The 24,122-nt window shown below is 41.4% G+C and overlaps 3 protein-coding genes across 3 annotated transcripts; 2 read left to right on the forward strand and 1 right to left on the reverse strand.

Annotated features, from left to right (window-relative positions):
- The first annotated feature begins 2,544 nt into the window (after positions 1 to 2,544).
- On the forward strand, positions 2,545 to 3,916 carry clxn (calaxin). The gene is made up of 6 exons (XM_030412975.1): positions 2,545 to 2,711; positions 2,855 to 3,013; positions 3,151 to 3,255; positions 3,342 to 3,493; positions 3,603 to 3,707; positions 3,805 to 3,916. Exons 1-6 carry the CDS (start codon positions 2,636 to 2,638, stop codon positions 3,853 to 3,855), a joined length of 648 nt encoding a protein of 215 aa, XP_030268835.1. The 5' UTR covers positions 2,545 to 2,635; the 3' UTR covers positions 3,856 to 3,916.
- Positions 3,872 to 5,754, reverse strand: rbm48 (RNA binding motif protein 48). Its single transcript, XM_030412846.1, has 6 exons — positions 5,746 to 5,754; positions 5,463 to 5,645; positions 5,096 to 5,286; positions 4,851 to 4,996; positions 4,145 to 4,701; positions 3,872 to 4,053 (listed from the first exon to the last, which is right to left on the reverse strand). Exons 1-6 carry the CDS (start codon positions 5,752 to 5,754, stop codon positions 3,991 to 3,993), a joined length of 1,149 nt encoding a protein of 382 aa, XP_030268706.1. The 3' UTR covers positions 3,872 to 3,990.
- pex1 (peroxisomal biogenesis factor 1) lies at positions 5,725 to 17,445 on the forward strand. Its single transcript, XM_030412919.1, has 24 exons — positions 5,725 to 5,936; positions 6,885 to 7,031; positions 7,115 to 7,198; positions 7,535 to 7,649; positions 7,826 to 8,490; positions 8,582 to 8,701; positions 8,848 to 8,977; positions 9,894 to 10,000; positions 10,116 to 10,201; positions 10,284 to 10,416; positions 10,565 to 10,661; positions 10,773 to 10,943; positions 11,076 to 11,230; positions 11,322 to 11,508; positions 11,613 to 11,779; positions 12,841 to 12,975; positions 13,081 to 13,145; positions 13,296 to 13,438; positions 13,932 to 14,035; positions 14,212 to 14,388; positions 14,774 to 15,013; positions 16,015 to 16,209; positions 16,435 to 16,565; positions 17,119 to 17,445. The coding sequence occupies exons 1-24, from the start codon at positions 5,829 to 5,831 to the stop codon at positions 17,201 to 17,203; spliced, it is 3,747 nt and encodes a 1,248-aa protein (XP_030268779.1). The 5' UTR covers positions 5,725 to 5,828; the 3' UTR covers positions 17,204 to 17,445.
- The last annotated feature ends 6,677 nt before the right edge of the window (positions 17,446 to 24,122 follow it).

Genomic DNA, 24,122 nt, shown 5'->3' on the forward strand with positions numbered 1-24,122 from the left:
GCCGGTATTTGTCTTTACTGACTAAATGAAATATTACGCCAAGGAGACAAAATAGAGATAATTTTATGACATCAAAAACCACATATTTAATTCAAGTTGTTTCCCACGCCTCTTTGACTCTTCGGAACATGCCAGAAAAACAGGCCTTATCAGTTGTTCTCTAAAGGAACAGGAACATGTATTTTGGTTATTCCTTCAGGCAAGAGTAATTATTAAATTCTTCGGTGTCACTTCTGTAACTGGATAGGAAAGAAAAGGCCTGCAGTTGCATGTGTTTATTTTTGCTTTTTTATGGATGAGCTGACTGCCATCTTGTGGTCACATTTTATACTAACACCTTGTACTTTTTAGGCAAATTACAGGGAGAAGACGATGTCCTGTATTTTGTCTTTGCATCAAAACAAACAGTTTGACATCAGGTATCAACCCCTTTTCATCAAAAGACAGTTAAGTAAACCCTTTATCATGAGTCAGAACTCCTGTCTAGCAGAGAGCAGTCTTACCTGCTTCAACCACAATAAAACCATTTGGATTGCGTGTCTTTCAAATAGCAAAGTCTTCATATGGACATTTGGATTGCGTGTCTTACCTATTGTAGGTTATTTATCTCTTTAAATGGGAATCAAATTGAAACAGAATCTCTGTAACATCAGACATTGTCATAACTTCAGAACATATTGGATAAATTGGCCAAATCATCATTCTTGGACTAATATCTGGTGCTAATAATTATATAGACTTTGACCAAATTACTTCAGTAACATGTCTGGTATGTACTGGATGTACATGTTATTCAGTATTGTGTAATTTGGCCTAGATCTGTATGATTTTGCCCGACAAGGTCTCTCTGAAGATCCTGTATCTGTATTTGATATTTTAAACATTTTAAAGTGATTTGAGGTCACTATATTATGCAAACTAAATGGAAATGAATTTGGAGGCTTTAATTTAGACTTAATTGGCTGTTGCCTACTTTTTTACCAGCAAGTAAAATGGTTGTAGTTTCCATTGAACTACAGCCTTCTGCACAGAATTCTAATCTGATTTTCTCATCAACACTTTTACTTTAAAGGCTGTAGCTGGATGTAATCACATTACATTTCTATGCAGCTTAACAGACTGACACCACTGGACTGTGTGTTTTCAGTGAGGGCTGACAGCTGTTGTCTGACAGAGATGTCTGAGATGCTGCTGCGGAGGCTGCTCATCAGGAAGTGGCTGAGCGTGGCGGCTGAGATCTTTGCAGTAGTACAGACGATGATTACAGAGAGTGAACAACACAGGGACCAGCATAGACTTAAACAGGAAGTGCATTACACACTAAAGGTTTCTTTTTAAAACATATTTTGTTGGGTCTTAAAGTAATATTAAAGGGGAGCTCCACCCACTTCTTACATCCATGTCTGTTTACAGGTCTACTGCATATGTGATTATTTTTACTGTGTTGTGCTTACAGGTCCGTCTATCATTTTTTCCCACATACTATTTAAATCAAAAGTAAGAGGTGCATGGCTCAGTGTATCTCATATCAACAGCATTGAACATACCCAATATAATGTAGTATACTTTTGATGAAAAGGTACTGAAGTTTATTGCCACTGTCAGGTTATCGTGTAGTTTACAGCTGTGCTAAATGATGAATTAGTTCGTGATGAAAGTCTTGGAAGTGGACTCTACATTTGAACCCCTATATTATCTGTCTTTCACCCAAATTGGACTGACTAATCAAGTGCTGGAACTGAAGAAGAACTATAATAAGATGTAAATGTATTCAATCAACATTCTCATATTTCCCTCTTTACAGACAGGTCATGTAACTGATCAAACTTTGTTAACAAACCACAAAGGAGACATATTATATCAATTTCATAATTTTATTTAGGGTTATTACTAGAATAGGTTTACATGCTTTAGTGCTTAGAAAACACATCACATTTCTCTTACCGTCCAGTGCTGCAGCACTGTTTGAAATGCTCTCCCTCCTGAAAACCCAGCCTGCTCTGATTGGTCAGCCCACACACATCTGAGCCCGCACCACTAACAACAACAGAGCAGCTAAATTAATTTGTATGTGCCACACTAGCTGCAGGGCATTCATTGTGAAATTATTTGACATGGTCACCGAATTAAAGAAGAGATTCCTGACAAGGCATTTCAGGAGGAATGTTGTTGCGGACTTTGACCTTTGTAACTTTCAAGACCTCTTACATGCACAAGATGTGAAACACCAAAAGAAATTGAGAAAATTCCATTTTGAATTTAGTTTTAATTCAAGCATACATAGCTAAATATTTCTACAGATGCTTCAGCTTCTAGAGAGGCTGGTAAGAGGCCCCTGAGGAGATAAGGGGGTCTGAAATAAAGTTTTATGTAACTTCCTGCAATATTCTAATTCATACATTACTTTATTAGCATATTTGTACCATTATTGTAAGTGTTACTGGAAATGATACAAGCCAAATCATCTCATGTATTTCATTACCTACTTTTCTCTTTTTATTTGTTTTTATTTCTCTACTGTCCACCTCACAGAGATGTCGCCTGTGAAGCCACTTGGTTGCCATGGCGACCGAATGTAAACATCGTGCCTGTCTGAAGTCTCGCGCTGTGGCCGTGCTGCGTCCCAGCTGTAAACATGTCGGAAATGACCGCTTTGAGCAGAAAGTTGATCCAAACTCAGGCTGATACCATCTCGAAACAAGTCGAGCACTGTGAGTATACCTTTACATTATGCTAAGCTAACCCGCTAGTGTTGCGTTTCATTGCTTTTAATCGACGGTACCGGCTAGCGATGCGACCATAAAGAACTCAGAGTGTTACACAGCGAATATAACTCATATTTTAATGACCCCAGTCAGTAAAACAGAGGTTAAGTGTCTCATCCGACACTATAACCAGCTCCTGGGGCAGCCGGCTGTTCCTGGAAGAGCAGTTAACGGCCTGGACAGAGGGAAGTTCCGGAGCATACTGCACAACATCTTCAGGATGACCGATGACATGATCATGGATGGAGGTATTATTCTGTTTGTTTGCGATGATTCTTTTGCGTGCTTTAAGCATTTCACATATAGACGGTAAAGGGTTTTGAATGGTCACAAATTGAGAGTACTGTTCGATAACCTGGATATGCTCTGATTTTCTGTCCTCCAGTCTTCAAGACATTTGACAAAGACAATGATGGCTACGTCAGTATGAAAGAATGGATCCAGGGACTGTCTGTTTTCCTTCGAGGGACCTTGGATGAAAAAATCAAATGTGAGCCCTCATCCCAAACACACAAAAATCAGATTTATAATCTGTATGATCCAGGTAACAACTCCCGCCCTCTGTGCATGGCCCAGACTGCTTTCACGTGTATGACTTCAACGGTGACAACTACATCTCCAGAGAGGAGATGTTTCGCATGCTGAAGAACAGCCTGATCACTAAGCCCACAGAGGAGGACCCAGACGAAGGAATCAAAGACCTGGTGGAGATCACGCTCAAGATGATGGTGAGGCAACGTTTAACTTCTATGTTCATGTGTTCCCCACACCGCCTCCACACTTCAGATTTAATGTTTCAGAGCAAGAAAGGCACATTGTTGTTCATTTCCTTCACAGGACCATGACCACGATGGCAGACTGTCTTTTGCTGACTTTGAAAAGGCAGTGAGAGAGGAGAATCTGTTACTTGAGGCTTTTGGAAACTGCCTCCCCGACGCCACGGTAACCAATTTTTGGCTGTTTGAAACTGTTAAAACTTATTTTCCAAAAGAGAGATTCTTACTCTTATATTATATTCTCTTTGTTTTTTTTTTTACAGAGCGTTGAGACATTTGAGCAGGATGTATTGCAGGAACAACTGGAACAATGAAGAAAGCATATTCATGTGTGTTTTCAGCTGTCGTTTTTAATAAAAAAAATTGTTAAAACAAGCTGCAGAGAGAAACTGTTTGAATGATCATTTTTGAAAGTAGTTGCAGTAATATCTGAACGTCAGCTTGCTTGATCAAATCCGCCGACGTGGTTTCACCTTTTTCGCCACTGGTTTAACGTCGGGTACAGATTCCACCTGAAAAACATGACACAAATTACTTCAGTGAGACGAATGAGGGGATTTGGAGTGCAGTGAAGAATTTGTGTTTTCTGAATTTACAGACTACCTGTTTCATTGTGTTCCTGATCAGGCTCACAGTTGTGTTCAGTGACACATCCTCCATGTCTAGTTTAGCTGGCTCCGGTAGCTTTGGCCCAATAAGTGGCTCATTGCTTCTAGGCACATCAGTCAGCGAGTGCTCGGCAGCCTCCTCCGTCTTGCGTTTCCTGCTCTCCAAGTGTGTGGTCCGTGGGACAAATCTGACTGCAGGAGGCTGATTTGAGGCGAGTCTGTGTTCTGTGTCTCTCTCTTTGTGGGAAGAGGTTTGGCTGGAGCTTGAACTCTGCAGTGGCTGCTGATTTGTGTCAATGATGGCGTTATGTAATGTCCCCATTTTATCCTCTGTTGGTCTTATCCCATGCTGATTTGTATGTCTGTAGTAATGATATTCCCGGGGAGGTAATGGCAGTAGAGGAAAGTTCGAAAAATGGCTGTTTGAAGTCTCCCCTGTATCATCATCACGAGAAGTTTTATCATGTCTGGTGGCGGTCGTCTGTGATGTGGTGGCTGTGTCTGATGTGGCTGGCTCCTTGTTTACTGCCTCCTTCTGTTCCTTTTCTCTTGCTTTGTGACAATAATATAAGAAGAAGAAAAAAAAAACAGCATCAGACAAAACATAAAACGTCAACAACATATGAGTGCTTCAAAGATGCAACACAAGGTCTACAAGAATAGAGGGTATTTATTTTATTTCCTTTAAGAGCAACGTGTACCTTTATTATGAACAGCCCTGATTACATATCTCCTCCTGTCCTGCAGCTTCAGCCTGGTGTCTTCCACAGTCTCATATTCTGGGACGTAGCACACATGGAGCACACCTCCATAGAAGCTCTTCTCATCCATGCGTCGTTTGGCTGCTCTGAAACACAAACCGTTTAAACCAAATTATTCAGCAAGCCTTTCCAGTGTTGCAAACAAGTGCAGTTTAATGGACAATAGGGTAGGTCACAGCCTGAACCTGGCACTGGTGAGTTTCTGGAACTTGACCAGGTAGACCTCAGTGAACTCCTCAGCAGGGTACTCGTCCAGCGGCCTGTATTCCTCCACAGCTCCGTACAGGGCACACAGCTGGATCAGCTCTATCATCACTCCAATAGCTGGGACCCCTTGGACCATCAGGTAACGAGACTCTAAGTTGATGGTGTAAACCTGATGATGCACAGGACTAATGTAATCACATTTGCTTCGCGATGTATTAGCAACGCGTAGCTAAATATATTGTTAAAATGAATTATACGCGATGTTTACCTCCTAGCTAAGAGTGACACTATGTCATAACTAAAGACAAGTCACATTTTTTCCCACTAATACTTTCAAATTCTTACCTTAACAGCTTTAGCATTCCTTCCCTCTCTGTATTTTGGTCGAGAAATGCACACTCTCCGCTGTTCGTGGTGTTTATAAATCTCTGGGACATCCCAACAGCCTGAACTCTTCCTGACAGGGGCCGCCATGTTTCTGGTAATAATTTTCCGGTCGACAAATTTCAAAATAAGAGCACATTGTACCTCGGAAACGCAGTCATCTGTTGCCCGTCTATGTGCAGTATCTTATTTTGAAAATCGATCCAGCTCTTTATCAGCTGATTTGGTCTAGCTGGGCACACACGGAGCACATCGATCAACTATGAGTCTCTTGCAAAATTTGACGCTAGCAGTGCCACCCGACGTGTATGTATTCATGTGAAAACTATGTTCTGTAATCAGGGCATTCAACCCGTAACTGTTGTTTTTAACAACTCAAAAAACTGCTTTCTTCACCTCCCCTCGAAGTTAGCGTTGCATCTTTCCTTGAACGAGGTAAGTTAGCCTAGCTAGCTATACAACTGTCATGGTGTCAGCTGCTATTAGTGGAAGTTCAGTTTTGGGTGAAAACCGCCAGTGCTTGTTGGGTTTGTTAACGAGTGCCTTTCGTTTCCTCTATTTATTTATGTAATAAATGTTGCCGTCAATATGACACTTTCTAGTGTAAGTTATACCCATTGTTTACATTACAGGCTGGGCTCATTATGTCAACGTACGTACTAGCATAAAGTTTATGACTCCATTACATGCTGAAGACAGAACTATCAGAGGATTTGATTTACAGTTAAATGTACAGTATCTCAGCTAGAAAAAAAATCATCCATCGACACAAGGAAAAAGCTTTAAAAGCTTTCTTAGCAGTGTGAAATGAGGATTTAATACATGTTGTGTCGTCTTGGGTACAATAACAATCAGGTAATTATAATTAGTAATAGATATCGACAAGCAGATACAAGACATTGTCATATCAAAGATCCCAGTGGTATGGTATGAAGTATATCCCACTATTCTTGCAGTACTTCCCTTGCAGCCTCACTTGGTGGTGACAAACCTTTACATTTCAGATGAAACAGGAGGGTAAATGCTAGTGTATTCTCAGAAATTACTGCATGGTCTTGAATCCTGTGTTGCTGTGATCAGGAAGCATCTATAAAAACACCAGGTTTCAAATGGAAACTGTTTGATAAAGTTTGAAGGCATATACATGAGGATGTTCCCATGATACTTGAACAGGCCTTTCTGCTTCTCTGTTTGGCTTGTGGGTATGGAGAATTATTGGCTCAGCCCCCCAGTTTGACATCTTTACACAGGAATCAAACTTTTGTTAGCTCTGTCATTGAGTGTTACTTTAATCTGTGTAAAAACACTTGCATGCAAATTATATTATAAAATGAGATTGATGGATAATCCAAATGTGCTATATCAATGTGTGTCTTTGTTCAGAATCAGGCTTTGGAGTTGTCCTGGGGCCATGGATCTCCAGTTTTCCTTAGCTGGACTCACAACAGGACCTCCTCCAGCCTGGACAGCCATAAAGTGGAGCTATGTCGACAATTGGGAGAAAAGCTAGGCCTGAAAGATGGAGAGCAGGTATGGCTCCACAGTGAGCAGCAGTTTGGTCTTTGCCCTGTATCCCACCTGAATCATATATAATGACTGATCTTTCCTCTCAGGGTTTCCTGAGACCATGCCACCAGGTTTCATCAGTGCATCAGGTGTTTGTGGAACCTTTGTCAGCGGATGATTGGGAAATCTTGGTGGGTGAGGACAAGTGACTTACAGTAAATTGTAACCTGAGATAGAAGAGTTCTAGAATATTTCACTCAAGTAAAAGTACTGCTACTTTAAAGAAATATAACTCAAGTAAGAGTGAAATTAGCTGTGTCAAAATGTACTCTGATAACAGTAAAAACTAAGTGAAATAGGAAGAACTATGGACCTTTTCAGCAGTTACAACAAGTATCATCAAGCTATATACATGTATTCACATGCACTTCCACCATTTCAAAGGAACATAAAAGTGGTCGATTTGTGACCCAGAATCTCATCAAACAACATGTTACCATCTGTTTTCTATGAATCACCACCACCAGGAGCTCCACAGTGCCGCACTGGAGCAGCAGCTGCTGGATCAAATCAGAGTGGTTTTCCAAGATGCTGTGTTTCCTGTGTGGGTGGACAGCCACACGGCCATCTACATCCAGATAGGTTAGAGTTAATACAATAATTATTATCTTTTGTCTTTAGCAAAGAGGTCTTTTAAATCTGCCTTGTCTGTCTTCCAGTTTGAGAAATTAAATAAGACATGTGTGTTCATCTCCTTTTGTGTGTTATTTATATTTGTGTTCCTGAACACAGTGTGATCTGTCTTTATCTTTGTGCAGCATCACTTTTACCATCTGTGCCCTACGGTCGCCTGGAGCAGTTCACAGAACTAGTTGTCTCTCCAAAGATCCGCGCTGGAATTGGCAACCTCAGTGATTCTCCAGGGAGAACCAGCTTGAAGCAGCATTTTCACAGACAGCAAAATATGGATCCGTCCGCTCGCGCAGGACCATCCCCCATTCCTCAAAACCACCAGTGGGGTGGTATAGCTGACCTGAAGAGCCTTCTACGCTATATGATAAAGGGTACCTATGGTCCAGTTAACGAGCTCCAACCTGTACCCGACATCCCAGCCCTCTTCACCGACTCCATCTACAGAGTGTGTGCTGCACCTCCAGCCTCTCTTTGCACTATAAGCCACGTCGCAACCGGCGTCATTCACTTATTTCCTCTGAGCCATAAGTCAAATGCTGGGCTTGCTGGAGGTCAGGCCCCAGTGACTTATGGCCTGCTCTCGAAGGTGCCCTCGCCTAAAGAGCAAAGGGACAGAGCCAAGCAGGCCATGGAGAAAAAGAAGAATGCAGGAGTTTCTAATGCTGGTGCTACAGCAGATGGAGGAGAGGGGATAAAAGAAGGCGAAGCCGCGGTGGTCAGGTTTGTGTGGCATGGTACTGGAGAGGAAAGACATCTCAGGAAGGGAGAGATCCATAGTGGAAGAGTGTGGGTGAGTTTGCTGTCTAATGAAAGAATAGTGGATTGATTTATCCACTCAGATTTATCTCGGCCATATCTCTTGAACAAATTGTGAATTTCAGATCCCACAGCCCCTTGCCACAAGGTTGGACATCATCCCACATTCAACCGTTCGAATCAAACCAGTCAAATCCACTATCAAAGTCGCTTCCTCTATTCGCCTACAGCCCCTAAAGCCACTGGTGAGTGCTGGAGAAGCCATATGTGGTTACTGTGTGGTGTAAAGAGATTTCATTTTTTGGTCATCTTCCTAAATTGTCAGAGCTGATTAAGATTTAATCCAACTTTTTCCCTTATGTCCATGTGATCTTTGATATTTTCTCTTTAGTCTGAGGAGGAGGAGGAGGAGGAGGAGGAGATTCAGACAGCTTTCCTTGGTTGGCTCCACACTCAGAGTCATGAACCTTTAGCCTGTCTCACTCCACGGACTGGCAACATCCTCCTACATGGAACTGATGGTGATTTACTCATCTCTTACATGTATTTTACAAATCTGCTGATGGCAGTCTAATAAAATTACCATTATACTGAATACCAAAGAGGCTAAAAATCACAAAATAGATGCATTAAATTATAGTATTTTCAGCTACAATAAAACATCCCTCAGAGTTTGTATAAATCATATCTGCACTACTTTGGCTCAGCCGGGTTATATAGGATGCCAAGTTACATATTTTGACTCATGCAACTTGTTTTCCTCTTTAAGGTCCCATGTTGTAGAAAGTGACACTTCTTTTTTGATCATAAGATAGGTGTAGTTGCTATATGAATGCTTCAAAAGGTTCAAAACACTCAATGAATGGAAAAATGCATAAAGTCAGTATTCAGAAACTGTGCCTTCAAATAAACCGTCAGGGGTTATGTTAGGTTGTGATGTCACATCCTAACGTAACACTGCCCTCGGCACAGCTGTGGTAGCAAAAACACTTGCAGAGCTGATATGGAAAATCATTGGGCGGTGCCTGTTCAGGCCTGTGACAGCTGACAAATCAGAGCAGACTTGTCAGTAGGGGGGCCTCTAAGAGACGGGCACTAAATCAGACAGAGGGTGAATAAAGCTGCTGCAGCAATGGACGGTATGAGAAAATAATGTGTTTTTTCAACATTAACGCATGTAAACATTTTCCAGTAGGCACTGGGAATTAAGTTATGAACCTGAAAATGAGCATAATATGGGAACTTTAATGTGTCACCCTTCTGTAGAGTGCCATTACAAAACACATTTTTTAATAGCACGATAACATGTGACGTACTGTGACAGACTAATGTTTGTATATAAATATGTAATCGAAAATGATTGAAAGGTGCTTGAATTTCACTATGGAAAAGGTGTAGGTACACTAACTGTTCTACTACTTTATTTCTTATTAATAGCAAAGTTAGAGTTGGCTTTGACTGTGCTAAAACCAGAAGCAGGCAGTGACCCTCCAGACCAGCTGTTTTTATTATCACCCGCGGTTATCGGGAAGGAACACCTGCAGGTACAAGCATGCAGTTTTTCTGTACTGTAATGGATAAAACAAAATCTCTCAAAGCCTCTGGTGCTGCCATGGTTAAAATAATAATCTCACACTTGCCACTGTGTGTCATCTACAGTTAGACACAGAGCCAGTGGCCACGCCGACTGTGACATCTATAGCTGAAACACCCAAACCAGAGCTTCCCTCCCTCGGGATTCTTGGGTAAGCGTGCAGCTATTTGTGGGCCTGTGGATGATCAGCTTTCACTCCTTTCTATGAATCTCACCTCTTCGTCTGTCCCCAGTGGGATGGATGAGCTCAGTAGGACTGGGTTCCAGTTCATCTCCCACAGCCTTCTGGGTAGTCCCCTCTCACGAGAGCTTGGTACCGCTGGACGGGGTCTCCAAGGAGGCAGTCTACTCATCACTGGTGCCAAGGTAACTCTTTGAGCACTGATAGGATTTTTCCAGCCTGAACTCGCCTGAGAGCGAATAAATAGACAGCAAAATATATATACTATTTTGAATGTATTTTTATTATATCGTTTTGTATGCATTATATACACATTGTTATGTATCCTTACAGGGAAGTGGAAAGAGTACCTTGTCCCGAGCCCTCTGTGGAAAAGCTAGAGAACATCTGGATGCACATGTGGAGGTGGTGGATTGCAAAAAACTGCAAGGTCAACAAATGTGACTGAATTTGTCATGTTTCTCCTCTCATTCATTCAAGTTTTCTCTTTTAACCGTCAACTGTCTGTATTTATGAAATTGTGTTTTTTTTTCTTTTTCAGGCAAACGGGCAGAAACAGTGAGACAGATGCTGCAGGATATTTTTGAGCAGGCGGAGTGGAGGCAGCCTTCCGTTGTTCTGCTCGATGACTTGGACCATGTGACAGGAGCACCATCTTCACCTGAACATGAGCATGGTCCAGAGGTGGTGCTGCAGCAGCACATTGCACAGAGTAAACCATTAATGCTTTATTTTTTTGTATAAGTATGTTAGTTTTGGGCGGTTGTGTTTGTTGTCATTTAATAATGATTATAATAACCAGAGGCCCTGATGCTGATTGTTCTTGTCTGGTTTGTGGCTGCAGGTCTGAGGGATGTGGTGGATGAGCTGGTGCTTCACTCCAGCCTAGTGTGTCTGATCATCACTAGCCAGAGCGAGCATTCCCTCCACCCCTCCCTGACAGAGGTGCAGGGGTCCCACTTCATCCAGGGCTTTGTGCACATCCAGCCACCGGACCAGGTCAACACACTAATATACACAAAGATATGCAGACACTGGTAAAGGTTAAAAGAAAAAACCCAACAACCGTCTTGTTTGCTCTCGTTTGTAGGCTCAGAGAGCAGAAATCCTGCGCCGTCTGATCCTCAGAAAAAACAGCCTAGCAGAGGAGACCTTGAAGACTCTAGACCTAGCAGCTGTTGCCAAGGAGACGGAGGGATACATGCCCCAAGACCTGGTACTGCTGTTGGAACGGGCCGTCCATGCCAACACTGTGCAACAAAGACACAGTGACCCGGGTACCAGAGACTTTGGCTACACTATGCTACGAATGACAGAATTCATGATTAATTTCCATTTTGTTTATTTTCACATTTTTTGTTTTGCGCTTCGTGTCTCTCAGGTGGGTGTCTGTCATCGAGCGACTTCGCGCAGGCTCTCAAGGGATTCACACCTCCCTCTTTGTGGGGTGCTGACCTCCACAACCCAAGTGGAGCTGGGCTGGAGAGGGTGGGTGGGCTGAGGGAGGTGCGACAGCAGCTAATGGACACCATACTGCTCCCTGCTAAGGTCAGTGTTCATGTGACTAACCTCAAGATAATCAGGTGTGTTTTCAGTCAGATGGAAGAAGGGCTGTATCAGAAAGGCAGAACAGAAGATATCAAGTTAAATAAAGTGAATGTGATGACAATGCATTTGTCATTTGTCGCCCTATACCCTTTTAACATCATGACTGCTGTTTGAAAGATAATCGAGATTTAAACGCGTATCTTCGCAACACAAATGGGAGAAAGTAATGAACACAGACGACAAAAATGAACACTAATTGATTTTAATTAAAGGAAACTAATTTATTTAATCGGAGTCGCATTCACCGGAAGATATATCTTCACCGCGTTCAATTTCAAAGCCTCTGAATTTATCTCTCATGTCTGCAATTCAGTCTATCTGCAACCATGAATGTGTGAACAGTTTCCTTGTTGATATGCTGTGCGACAGTAAGGTGTGATGGGTGATACTGGATTTGGTTTGGGATTCAGCTAATCATATTCCAATTTATAACCTAGTTTTTAAATTCTATAACAACATCATGCTTTTTTTATGATTACATTTTTCTTACTTCAGTTGTACTATCGCACAGTTATGAGAAAACACACTAGGCCGTCTGGAAATTGGATGGTTTTATTTGATCTATTTTTATCGCGTAATGAATCTGCCAGCTCTAATAGTCTTCAATCTCACTGTCTGTCTGTTGCCAACCCATGAGCAGGCCCTGGAAATTAAGGCCTTCGGGGTGCAAGTCTTATAACACTTAAATCTGTGTTTTTAAGCAGAAGTCTGCGCTTTATACAGTAGATACAGAAAAGAGAGCAAAGAGAATTTTAAAAAGGAAACTGTGTGTATTCACTGTTTTATGTTGTAACACCAAACTGTCCAAATTACAATTTACTCATGGTACTCTTGGCTTAATAATGTCATAATGATTTAAAATAAGCCATCATACAGGGTCTGGCTTTTCCCCTCTTAACATTTTACATTCAATCATGATACATGAAATGAGTGTTGAAGTATTTTCATGCATTGGGATACCAAATAATTCTTTATAATTGTGTGTCTTTGGTGTGTTGCAGCATCCCATTCTGTTCTCCAATCTTCCTATCCGCCATCGCTCAGGAATTTTGCTGTATGGAGCTCCTGGTACAGGGAAGACCCTGCTGGCCAGAGCTGTGGCCAAAGACAGCGGTATGAACTTCATCAGCATCAAGGTGAGCTGGGCTTTTGCACTGACAGTCGGGATAAAGGAGAAAGGTGTCTCTCTAAATCGGAGCAGCTTGTACATTCAGTGACACAGGACCTTTACCTCTCTGCAGGGACCTGAACTCCTTAGTAAGTACATTGGGGCGAGTGAACAGGGAATCCGTGATGTCTTCCAAAGGTTAGTGATCATCTACACTCCCTCACTTTTTTTCTGACTGAGGGAGACCTTTATAGTTGCTAGTTCTAATGAGTGAATCATCAAATATTAATAGTATTTGCAACAGACACTCCTGGAAATGTAATCATTTCCTTCATCCGTTTGCTCCAGGGCACAAGCTGCCAAGCCGTGCATCTTGTTCTTCGATGAGTTCGACTCTCTGGCCCCCAGGAGGGGCCACGACAGCACAGGTGTAACTGACCGTGTGGTCAACCAGCTCCTCACCCAGCTGGATGGGGTGGAGGGACTGCAGGGTAGGTCACACAGAAGTATACTACATATTATGTGTTCTCTGTATATTGAAACAATGTTAGATTTTTCAGTTTTACTGATCAGCGCTACAGACATGGTTTAAAAGGATGTCAGACAATTGGGAAAGGTTTATATGATATCGTCATGTTGGTGTGGTTGTGCTTATTGTAGATGCACTTTTCTTTCTTGTAGAGAGTTTGATGACTAATAGCTGGTCAGCTTGGCATTAAGAATGGAATCAGAGGCATTGGTATGCAGATTTTGTTGCCTTCGGACAGAGCCAGGCTAGCCTTTTCCCCTTGTTTCCAGTCTTTATGTAAGCTAAGCTAACCATCTCCTGGATCCAGCTTCATATTTACCAGATAGACGTGATTGGTATCTTTCTTCTCATGCAGCCCTCTGCAACAAAGTAAATATGCGTATAGGTATTTCCCAAAATGACGAACTATTCGTTTAAATGAAATGCATAACAGGCTTTTATGTTTGCTTTTGTAGGTGTTTATGTGCTCGCAGCCACCAGCCGTCCAGATCTAATTGATCCAGCCCTGATGAGACCTGGAAGACTGGACAAATCCCTCTACTGCCCCCCTCCTGACCTGGTCTGTTGAATCAAAATCAACCATGAATCAACACTTTTTATTGACATTACACTTTATACTGTAATTTAGATATTATATTTGCAGAAATTCCTAAAAAAACGAAAACAATGTTCAGTGATGAAGACCCAAGACAGTTCCTTGATATCAAATCCAACTGTTGACCGTCACATTTCCAGGAGGCTCGTGTGGAGATCCTGAAGGCTCTGAGCAGCGGCATCACCCTCGCTGCTGATGTTGACCTGGAGCAGCTGGCTGCAGCGACGGAGCAGTTCACCGGGGCTGACCTGAAGGCCCTGCTCTACAACTCCCAGCTGGAGGCAGTCCACAACAGCCTGGGTTCCGGCACACCGCATGTAAGTCTGTTGTACTCAAAATAGAAGTCACTGTAGAGCTCATTTTGTTGAGACTGGGTTGCCGCTGGCTATTAAAGCAGGAAGGCAGGGAACTGTTGGCTGGTCCATTTTCAAATTATTTATTAAGCAGCCGGTTTTCTCTGTCCCTGAAGGCTTATTAAATGAGTTTGTATGCATCTCGGTGTGTGTGAGTTGCTCTACTTGTTATTTCATTATCAATTCACTACATAATTCAAATTATCCCCAACCATGGAGTCAAGGATATGATTTAATAAGTTAAACACATACCAGAGGCAGAATGAACACAGTGAAGCCACATTGCTTGTTCATGTTGTTTGGGCGCGTGTAGCTAAACTTTGGCCTTCTGTTTCTGGGTGATAATCAGGAGTTGACCTCTGGCTCAGAAAGTGACATGAGCCTGTCCTCCATGATCTTCCCGAACAACTGCAGTGGCTCGGATGATTCAGTGGGGGAGGGAGAAGCAGTTGCGGGGCTGGATCAGTCCATGGTTCTCCTGGAGCCCAGCGAGCTTAAAGTAGAAGACGAACATCTTGGGAACGTCTGGAGACTCTACTTTGGAAGCTCCTACGAGTCGGAATCAGGGAATTCGCCGATTTCTGGGCTGGTGAGCTGCCTACGTTGAAACCCTACCTTAAAAATGTTCCTACAAACCCAGTTCCTTCGCAACACGCTATATAATTTCACATTGCAGACACTTGTCAGCCATGCCTTTATGGTTAAGTTAACCATGAAATCATAGATTTCGTATGTCTTAAACTTTTTCCACACAGCTCAACACTTTTGGGAACTCTTATTTGCTATCTATACAAGAGGGAGATGAAAGGTTTGATATCATGATCATGCCAGTGCATTAACTACAGAGCTGTGGTCAGGACATAGTTAGCCTAGCATAGCATAAAGACTGGAAACAGGGAGAAGTGGTAAGCCTTCCGCTGAAACCACTGAAATGGATGGTCTGATTGCTCAATAATTACACATGCTTAATTTTTTTTATTTGATCTATAGAATAATTTGAGTTCATAACTCTAAAACCCCAACTTGTTTTTAACTAACTCAGATTTGGTGGTGTTATTGATTGGATTTTTAAACAGAGCCAGGCCTGTTATTCCTATGTGCTTTCAGTCTGTATGTTAAACTAGACTAATGACTATCTGAGCCCAGCACTGTCTTCTTTCATTAGACTGATATCGATCTACTTAGATTACCTTTAAGAGGCTTTACAACTCACTCTCTCTCAAGCACACACAGTTAATCAGGTAGACCTGCTACAGGCTGATGTCCAAAATTAATTTCTGATTCAAGTTGCAGTGATTCTTTTTATAGGACGTTTTAGCTTAACATGGTTAGGACCAAGACATATTTCTACTACATAGTACTGAAAATGCTGCATTATGTTATGTTATGTGATATTCACATCTAAAATATTGAAGCATTTACAGAATCCTGCCCTGAGTTCTGCAGTGATATTGATATACATATACACCTAATCTGTATATACACATTAACAAAGGCCCCTGTAATTACGTGACCCTCAATGCAGTGGTCAATTCAGTGGCTTAGAAACATCACCATTTTTGTATCTGTCCATTTTCGCCCCCTTGACAGATCTCCCAGTGCGCCTCTGGACCCAACTCCGTGAACCATGACTTTTCAAGGGCGTCAGTCCGTGACCCCGGGGGCTTGGTCCCACCTGCCTACATGTCCTCCCTCCGGAGCGGGTACGAAGAGCTCGGCCCAGAGCAGCTGGAACGTCTACAGCAAGACGTTAATAACATCAAGAACAACTACAGGAGAACCAACGTAAGTGACAAGAAAATATTGAAATACTGTTGTATTCTGATCATTGTGTTCCTTTTTTAGTTACTTTCTATAAATAACATTATGTATTACTTTTATCTCCTTTTGAAACTAGCTTATTGTATTCTCCACTATTCTAGTCATGGCTATTGCATCGACCGGTGTTGTGCGATTGCTTAAGTGCTTTTGTGTGTGTGTGTGTGTGTGTGTGTGTGTGTGTGCATGCAGGAGGACTGTGTGCGGGTGCATTCAGCCTCGAGCCAGCCGGGCCTCCTGCTGTGCTCGGCTCATGTGAACTCCGCCCTGGCTGCAACCAAGCCATCTCTCAGCAAAGCCGACTGGAACAGATACACAAAACTGTGAGTGTGACGACACCAGACTGCAACAGTAACGTAAAAATGACACTAATGCCAATGCATGAAAACCATTGTCTTTTTAATCAACGGGAATATATTAAAAATCTTTTCACAGAAAATGTGTCTAATAGTTTCAGCTGGTTATGAAATCTATCAGGCGTATAATGAGTCATTTAGAGTCTCACCTACAACAGGAAATGAGAAACTTTTGACAAATGGGTGTTTCAAAGGTGTTGCCAAGTAGCAGCGATAGAGGGATGTGATTCATTATTATAATCACCCTCACAGTATTCAGCATTTTTTTTTTTTCTCAAGTTGAATTACTTTGTTGTGTATTTTGCGAAATTACTAGAATTATAGCCGAGCTGGAGGAGTGGAGAAATTGCACGGTCAGCTATTTATAGCCGCTGACTCATCTCTCATGTGTCGGGATACATAAAGTTGGTAAAAACAAACCAAATATTGTAGATCCTTCCTTGTGTTAGATCAGTCCTTCAGAACTATTTAAAATAAATTGTATTTGAATTCACCTTTATTTGTTTTTTTTTATTTATAGGTATGAAGCGTTTGGCGGTGCAGGGGATGGAAGATCTCTTCAGTCTGTCACTTTTAAACCTGGGCAACGTGTGACTTTAGCTTGATCGGACGTGTTAGTTTGACGCAGCTAATTTCTTATTTTGATGCCTACTAAGGAAAGCTGTAATGGGTTCATAATTTAACAATCAGTGGCGTTTAACAGTTGAAGACTGTGAATGAACGAACTGTTCAAATGTTTTCTACTAACTTGATTTGAAGACAATTGTCTACTTAAAATGTAATTACTGTATATATGTATAATGAGTATAAATGATCTAATTGCTAGTATTAAACATGAATCTTTGTACTCTCTTGTCTGCATTGGTTTTGTTGTTTTCTGTTTACAGCCACTGGATGGAGACAGTTTTCCTAATTTTATGACCTTAATATATTTACAGGTGAGTTTTTGAATATCCTCCTTTTTCAGATGTAGTTTTAATTTTAAACCATGTTTTGTTTTGCCTCATATTGAGAGAAATACTTCAGTAATTGGACCTGCCCACCCACATACGTGTTTACCCTTCGTGCTTCTTAGTCGTCTGCTCACGTTGAGGTTGGGTGGAGCTGTCCTGGAAATGACAAACTTCAGTCACTAATGAGAGTGATTAACATGTAAGTTAACCTCAGATGTACCACAGTTTGTACTCAGTCACACACTACTGAGAAGAGGTCGAATTAGACAAAATACCTGTGTGGGTTTAGCATCAATGTGAGATGCTAATTAATCAAATGCATATTTGCACAGATTTATTGAGGTCCAGAACCTCTAAAATAGCTATTATTGATAATACAATTTTTTTATGCTGCTCCTTGGACTAATTGGAAGTAATTCTTGATGAAGTTTTACAAACTATTCATTTAAAGGGGATAAGTCTAAACCTATTAATATGGCTTCACACATAAATACATATTAGATGAATAAAGTAATGAGAGGCAAAAAGAACTACTGGAGTCGCTGCAGTCACTGGATTTAAATAGAGAATTCCATTTTGAACTTCCTGTACTAAAACCAGAACTACCAGCGTAGATAATGGTGATTATGGATGAAATGTCACAAGTGGATAAATGTTTTTCTTCACATTTTGATTTGCAGTTTAATCTTCCTAGTGTCACAGTATTTTGTAAAATAGTGATGAAAATACAGTCTTATCAAATCTGTATTCATGAGTACATCCATTTTTGGTGTGTCGCTCGGCACTGGTTTTAAAATAAAACCTTGGACTTAGTACACCTTCCATCCACACTGACAACCTCTCTGCACCTCTGGTGTGATTCATAACTGAAGTGACTCTTGATGTTGTTTTGAACAAAAAAACACTTAAGACGGACACAAGAATTAAAAAAATATGTTTGTGCTAACAGAAAATTAGACTTTCTTAATCAATAACTTCTGTCCTTTATAGTTTTTTTTATGAACATTACACCCTGATAATGTTAATATTCTGCACTAATAGGTATTTTATTTAATATCTGAATTTTATGTTTTCATTATTTTATTTCAAATTAATCTCCCAATTCAATTCCCTCTCTTTCTCCATTGATGTGCAGATGACATACATAGTTACAGCATGTGGTATAATAATTAAGGCATCATAATCCAAAAATAAAATCCTGAAACCGAAGTTGACAAATCATTAAATATCTAAATAAATTATTATTAAAAATTATTATATGACGATTATAGAACACCATGACTTATGGGAAAGCTGATGTTAATCAGACTTCCTTTATAGTTCAAAACAGCTTTTTGATCATCAGCCACTGAAGCAGCTGAGATTTAAATTGAGAATAAGCACCCATATTTCAGAGAAGAGGCAAAAAGAAACTTCAAAGATTGCTTGTGTTGTGCCCTCAGCAGGATTTAAATGGAACAACTGACTGGGGCAAGGTAAAAGAAAAGAAACAACATGAAACAGGTTTTCAAGTTTTAGAGCAGGAACTCTGCAGGTCCTGAAGGGTCCCGGGGCATCTTAAAGAGCTGAAAGTCTTACCTGAGATTGCACCAGTAGTCTTCAGCCTGTTCCTTGCAGTGAGCTGTCTTGACAGTATTTTCCTTATTGAAGCGCTATGCCCGCTGCCATCCTACACACACCGGCACTGGCAGGTTCTGCAGTGGTAAATATAGACGCACTGGGCTGGATTTGGTTCACATTAGTCTCGTGTCAATTCAACACAATGCAGCATGGGGGGAGAAAAAAAATGGCCCAATGGGAGACTTTTTTTCTATCTATCCGCATTGACGGATCTGTCGCTGTCCCTTTTTGCTCACACATGAGAAACTGTAACTCAAGGAAATTCTATTAAAATACACAAACAGGGAGGAAACAAAAATGACATCTATGACTTTGGAGAGAAGCATTTGTGTCTCATGGTACTGTCAGAGGGACGTGCAGACGAGGGAAAGGGTCTGATTTGTACCATTTCAGATACACCGATACTGATACTGGTATTGGATATCGGTCTGATACTGACTCAGACAGGTGGCTTGGTAATCTGATAATGTTATTTCAATGAATAACAATTAAGCACATTTTTATCTATGTATGTTTCTTCTTACATTTTGTCTTTAAAAAGTTAGAAAAGCAATGGTTAAGCCAAACCTTATACATGAAAGAATGCTTCCAGGCTCTCACCCAGTGAAGCAATACAGCTATCTCTGACTATTCTTGGAAATGTATGTTAAATGATCCTAAAACACCTATCTCAGTCCAGCCCCAAAGTAAATCCAAAGCTGTTGTACCATCTGGAGTACGGGCATGGTTTTGGGCTCTTTTGGAAGGTTACAGTCTGAATCATAAGAAGCTCTGAAAGTGCTTCTGGCATTTATCTATAGGAGTTTAAACACACTAAAATATTTATTATCTTTCCTTGATGGAATATTTTCAAGCAAAAATAAGCCTGCAGATTTGTAACTGCCCCTATTAGCATGAACACTTAACTCACGTTTTTGTGACGAAATATTGCTAGTTATGAAATTTCATTGGCTACATGACGCGTCAGTCCAACCTGTGGCTGGTGTGTAAGTGGCTCAGGAAAGGGGGGATGGAAGAGAGATTGGGTGTCATGTCTGCACGATCACTCGTAGGCTGTTGCTGGCTCTAGGGTGGGCATAGAAGCTCATATGTACTCATTTGAGGTGACATTCTAACGTGCAGAGGTCGGTGGCCATCGTGGTACTGGCATATGGAATGTAATGGAAGGCATTTTTGACAGATAAATTGCAATTGGTGTTTCGTTACTATTTATACATGGGATATTGTGTTTTGGACTAAATATTTGTACTGAAATGTAAGTACTGGACATCAGAAGGCTTCTCGGCATCAGTAGATTTCCAAAGTCAGATTGGAGCATGTACCATGTAGCGATGATATTGATTGTGTGACGCAGTATTTATTACTCTCTGCTGGCTATCTCCAGAGAGGGTCAGCTAGGAGCACCACCAACTGGGCATATTGACCCCATTAGGTCACCTAGTTGGAGGACAGACCCGCTTCCCATCAGGTTTCATTTGGTGCAGCCTTGGGTGGGGCTGGCAGCGGGGAAATCTTAAAGATTTATTGGTGCATCACACAGACCTCTCCCGTGGTCCTCAGTACATTGCCATCCATCTTTCATTTCTCCCCGCACGTCTTCTCTGTCAAAGCCAGACACCCCTGAACATATGGTGATTTTCGGAAAACTCTGAAGCAATTAAAGGAGCAAACCTTGCGGCCCAAAAACAGACTCCCGAGGCAAAGTTCAGCTCATTTGTTGCCACGCTAAAAAAAGTCTCCTCTTCTTCCCCCTTCCTCAGTGGTGCCTCGTGCTCTTCAAACCATCCCGAGTGATTCACAGGCTCCGGTTGACAACAAAGTACCCGTCCATTTTATGACATCAAGAGGTGTCAGCCTTCACCAGAATTAGATCCAGAGCGCCACAGCGGAGAACAAAAGACTTGAGTATGACATGTTCACTTGCTCAGACTGCTTTTCACCAAAATAGAAAGTTTTACGTGCGTTAAAGTGGGTAAAAGGGAGAGACGAGGGTGGTTTAGTGACATAAAGAGGACGTCAAAATAGAAAATGCCATGCTGGGGTTTGACTTAAATGTATGTTTTTCTTTAAAAAATGACTGAGAGGCGGAGATGACAGGTGACTTTGGGACCATTTTAGCTCCGTTAGGTTTTGTTTCTTCTTGACAGATGGTTCCTAGTGTGCAGGAATATGATAAAAAAAGTGAAGGCATTTCAGAAATACAGACACCATTGTTCTTTAGAATAATTACAAGGCAAACACGAGTTCTGGATGAATAAATTTCCCCGGTTCACATAGTTTTTGATGTGTACTTTTTTTGACAACATCTAATTCAAACTTTACCCAACGAGGAAATACATCATGAATATTTCTGAGTTGTTGAGGGAGTCTGGTTTCCAAGGTCATAGAGAGAAAATAGAAATTGAGGGATCTCAAACCCAGTGATATGATTGGAAGCTCCAGAACAGCTTCAAAATAAACTCTGTGATGGGATTTTTTCTTAAGTGCTGTTTCCAATAGCTCTGTCTCCTTTATAAGGGAAAAGGTGATACAAATAAACTTGATCGCCTCTAATCTACAACTGATTTTCTCGGAGTGAATGCATCTTGGCAGGCTGTTCCTCTTGCAGCCTGTTAGAAATGCATTAGTCCTGGTGTGCTTGTATAACTCTTGTAAACACTGACCGACTGCAGCAGTCCCTTCAATCAATCGCCACACCAACACCAGGGAAGACTTTCAGATTCATCACCGAGATAGCTGGGATAAAGCAACTGTTGGGGTGGATGTGGAAATCAATTTCAGAGTTGTGTCCGTTTATCTAAATCACAGTTTCCCACTCTGCAGGGATGATCTTTGTCTGGGTTAATGCAATCATTTCGCCCTACTAATCCTGGCCCAGGGCCCCAGGTGCCTCCATTGGAGGAGCAGGCACAGCCGTCGCTCATCTTCCTCCATCCAGCGAGGAAGTTTACCGACCAACTCTAGGCTTAAACTGTTAACATGTGTGACACCTGAGTTACCACGAGAATATGAAGCATACAGTAAATACCCTGCAAATGTAGGAGGGTAACAAATCCTACATCATTATCCTACTACAGAGAAATTATCTAAGGGCGCTTAATTTACATTCATGTGGTGGATCCAAGGAAAACTATGCCATCCTTTATACTACACTGCCTGCTGCTTTTAAACATGCAATACATTTATGGCCACGTTCGAACACAACATTGACATATCACCTTTAAAGTTGATACGGCAAACCTAAACAGTTGCTTATTTACATATCCAGTTACTTTGTAGACATTTTTTTAAACTGGTGAAATAGGCCACTGACACCCAAAATAACATGTATCACCATTTATAAAAAGGATAGGTTCAGGCACTAAAACTACTTGGCAGATATGGTATGGGTCATATATCTGCATCACGGCTTCATGTGCAACCAGGCAATCAAATGGAAGCATACAGTAAACACCCTGCAAAATGTGGAAATGGAAATGAATCTGCACAAATATTTTTTACCTTGTAAGAGCCGCTAGCAGCAAACTACAATGTTCACTGTAAAATGCTAAATGTCATTATGAGAAGGGGAGCAGCCGAATCGGATAGTAACTCTCTATGGCAATTACATTGATTTGATACTTTGTTATCATAAAAATATCTTTTATGGCCCCTTTAAGTATTTTTTCTATAACTTGAGGTTTTTTATAATCTTGAATATGAATGGACATGTATTCTGAATAAGGCCAAGCTTGATAACATCCTTGGGTGTTACAGTAATAAAAAAAAAAAAAAAAAAAAAAAAAGATAATCTGTTCTACTTTACCAGGACTATTTGGGATGGAACCATAGCAAACAGTCTTTCATTGGTCATCAGATTTAAGCCACACTCTGATTGGTGCTCAGACGTCAGTGGCATCACCTTTTTTCGACTGAGCCCCGCCCACCTCAAACCTCAAGTTAAGAGATCAGACAAAACAACACGGTTCTCAGGGCCTTTCTTCAGTCTTCTTCTTATTCAGAATAAGAAAGACGAAAACATTTATGCAATTATGATCTACAAGAGGTCAAATCTAAGCTGTTAATCTGTAACTCTCTGCTCTCACCTGATGTGTCTGCAGCACCCAGCATTGCTCAGTCTGCCCCACGCTGCCCGCCATCTTGCTCTCAGGCCGGGTGAATAACAATGTACGAGGGACAATCGATCAGTCCCTCCACCAATCAATAACATCAGTGTAGCAGAGCTCCTATCTGCCGCCTCTTGATGGGTCCACAAACGTCTCCGGTAATGAGAGACTGAGAGACAACAAGCTGAGAAAACAAGTCAATACGAGTGATGAGCAGGAACACTTGGAATGGCTCTCGCACATTTCTCCTATCTCTGCCCCGTTAGCTGCTCTTTCTTGGCACCATTAGATTTGTGATTTACTCGAGTCGGATGACGCTTTGTCGATAACGCCCTTAGGGAACGACTGAACTGCGGCATCGCATCCAGTAGCAAAAAAGACAAGAAATAGCAAGTATAGCTCTTCTGTTTGTGTTGGCTTCACCTTTAATCCTTCTCCACTTTGAAGACACTTTGATGATGCAGCATAAAATCTTTAAATGTTCACAAGCTTCCAGACCTAAAGTCTTGCTGTTACAGCTGTAAATATAGAAGCAAGACAGCAGCAGCAACCAGTGCGGGATGTAGTCCGGCCTTGAGGAGGATAAAGGATTTGTATCACATGAAGACAGTGACTGAATTGGTTTTACATTTGGTTTTATTCACTGAAATGTTGAGATATCTGCAGCTGATACATCAGCTGCTTCCCTAATGTGGAGGCGAATTCAATTTTATTTCGAAAAATGAGACAACACCCTGGACAGTCCTCAGACTATTAGAACCGTCGCCCCAGTATAAATAGTTTTCTGATGGCGTGTTGACCCTACAAACACCATCAGCAGACACTAACGAGGGCAGAAGGCTGAC

The sequence above is a fragment of the Sparus aurata genome, chromosome 3 (genome assembly GCF_900880675.1).
Source record: "Sparus aurata chromosome 3, fSpaAur1.1, whole genome shotgun sequence".
In the NCBI taxonomy this organism is placed as follows: Eukaryota; Metazoa; Chordata; class Actinopteri; order Spariformes; family Sparidae; genus Sparus; species Sparus aurata.

Coding starts and splice junctions, on each gene's coding strand:
- rbm48 (XM_030412846.1), bottom strand. Junction 4,702..4,850: donor CAGGGCTGTTCATAATAAAG/GTACACGTTGCT, acceptor ATTGTCACAAAG/CAAGAGAAAAGGAACAGAAG. Junction 4,054..4,144: donor TCAGGAACACAATGAAACAG/GTAGTCTGTAAA, acceptor CATGTTTTTCAG/GTGGAATCTGTACCCGACGT.
- pex1 (XM_030412919.1), top strand. CDS start 5,829: ATGTTCTGTAATCAGGGCATTCAACCCGTAACTGTTGTTTTTAACAAC. Junction 5,937..6,884: donor TGCATCTTTCCTTGAACGAG/GTAAGTTAGCCT, acceptor GTCTTTGTTCAG/AATCAGGCTTTGGAGTTGTC. Junction 11,231..11,321: donor ACATCCAGCCACCGGACCAG/GTCAACACACTA, acceptor TCTCGTTTGTAG/GCTCAGAGAGCAGAAATCCT.
- clxn (XM_030412975.1), top strand. CDS start 2,636: ATGTCGGAAATGACCGCTTTGAGCAGAAAGTTGATCCAAACTCAGGCT. Junction 3,494..3,602: donor AGATCACGCTCAAGATGATG/GTGAGGCAACGT, acceptor TTTCCTTCACAG/GACCATGACCACGATGGCAG. Junction 3,708..3,804: donor ACTGCCTCCCCGACGCCACG/GTAACCAATTTT, acceptor TTTTTTTTACAG/AGCGTTGAGACATTTGAGCA.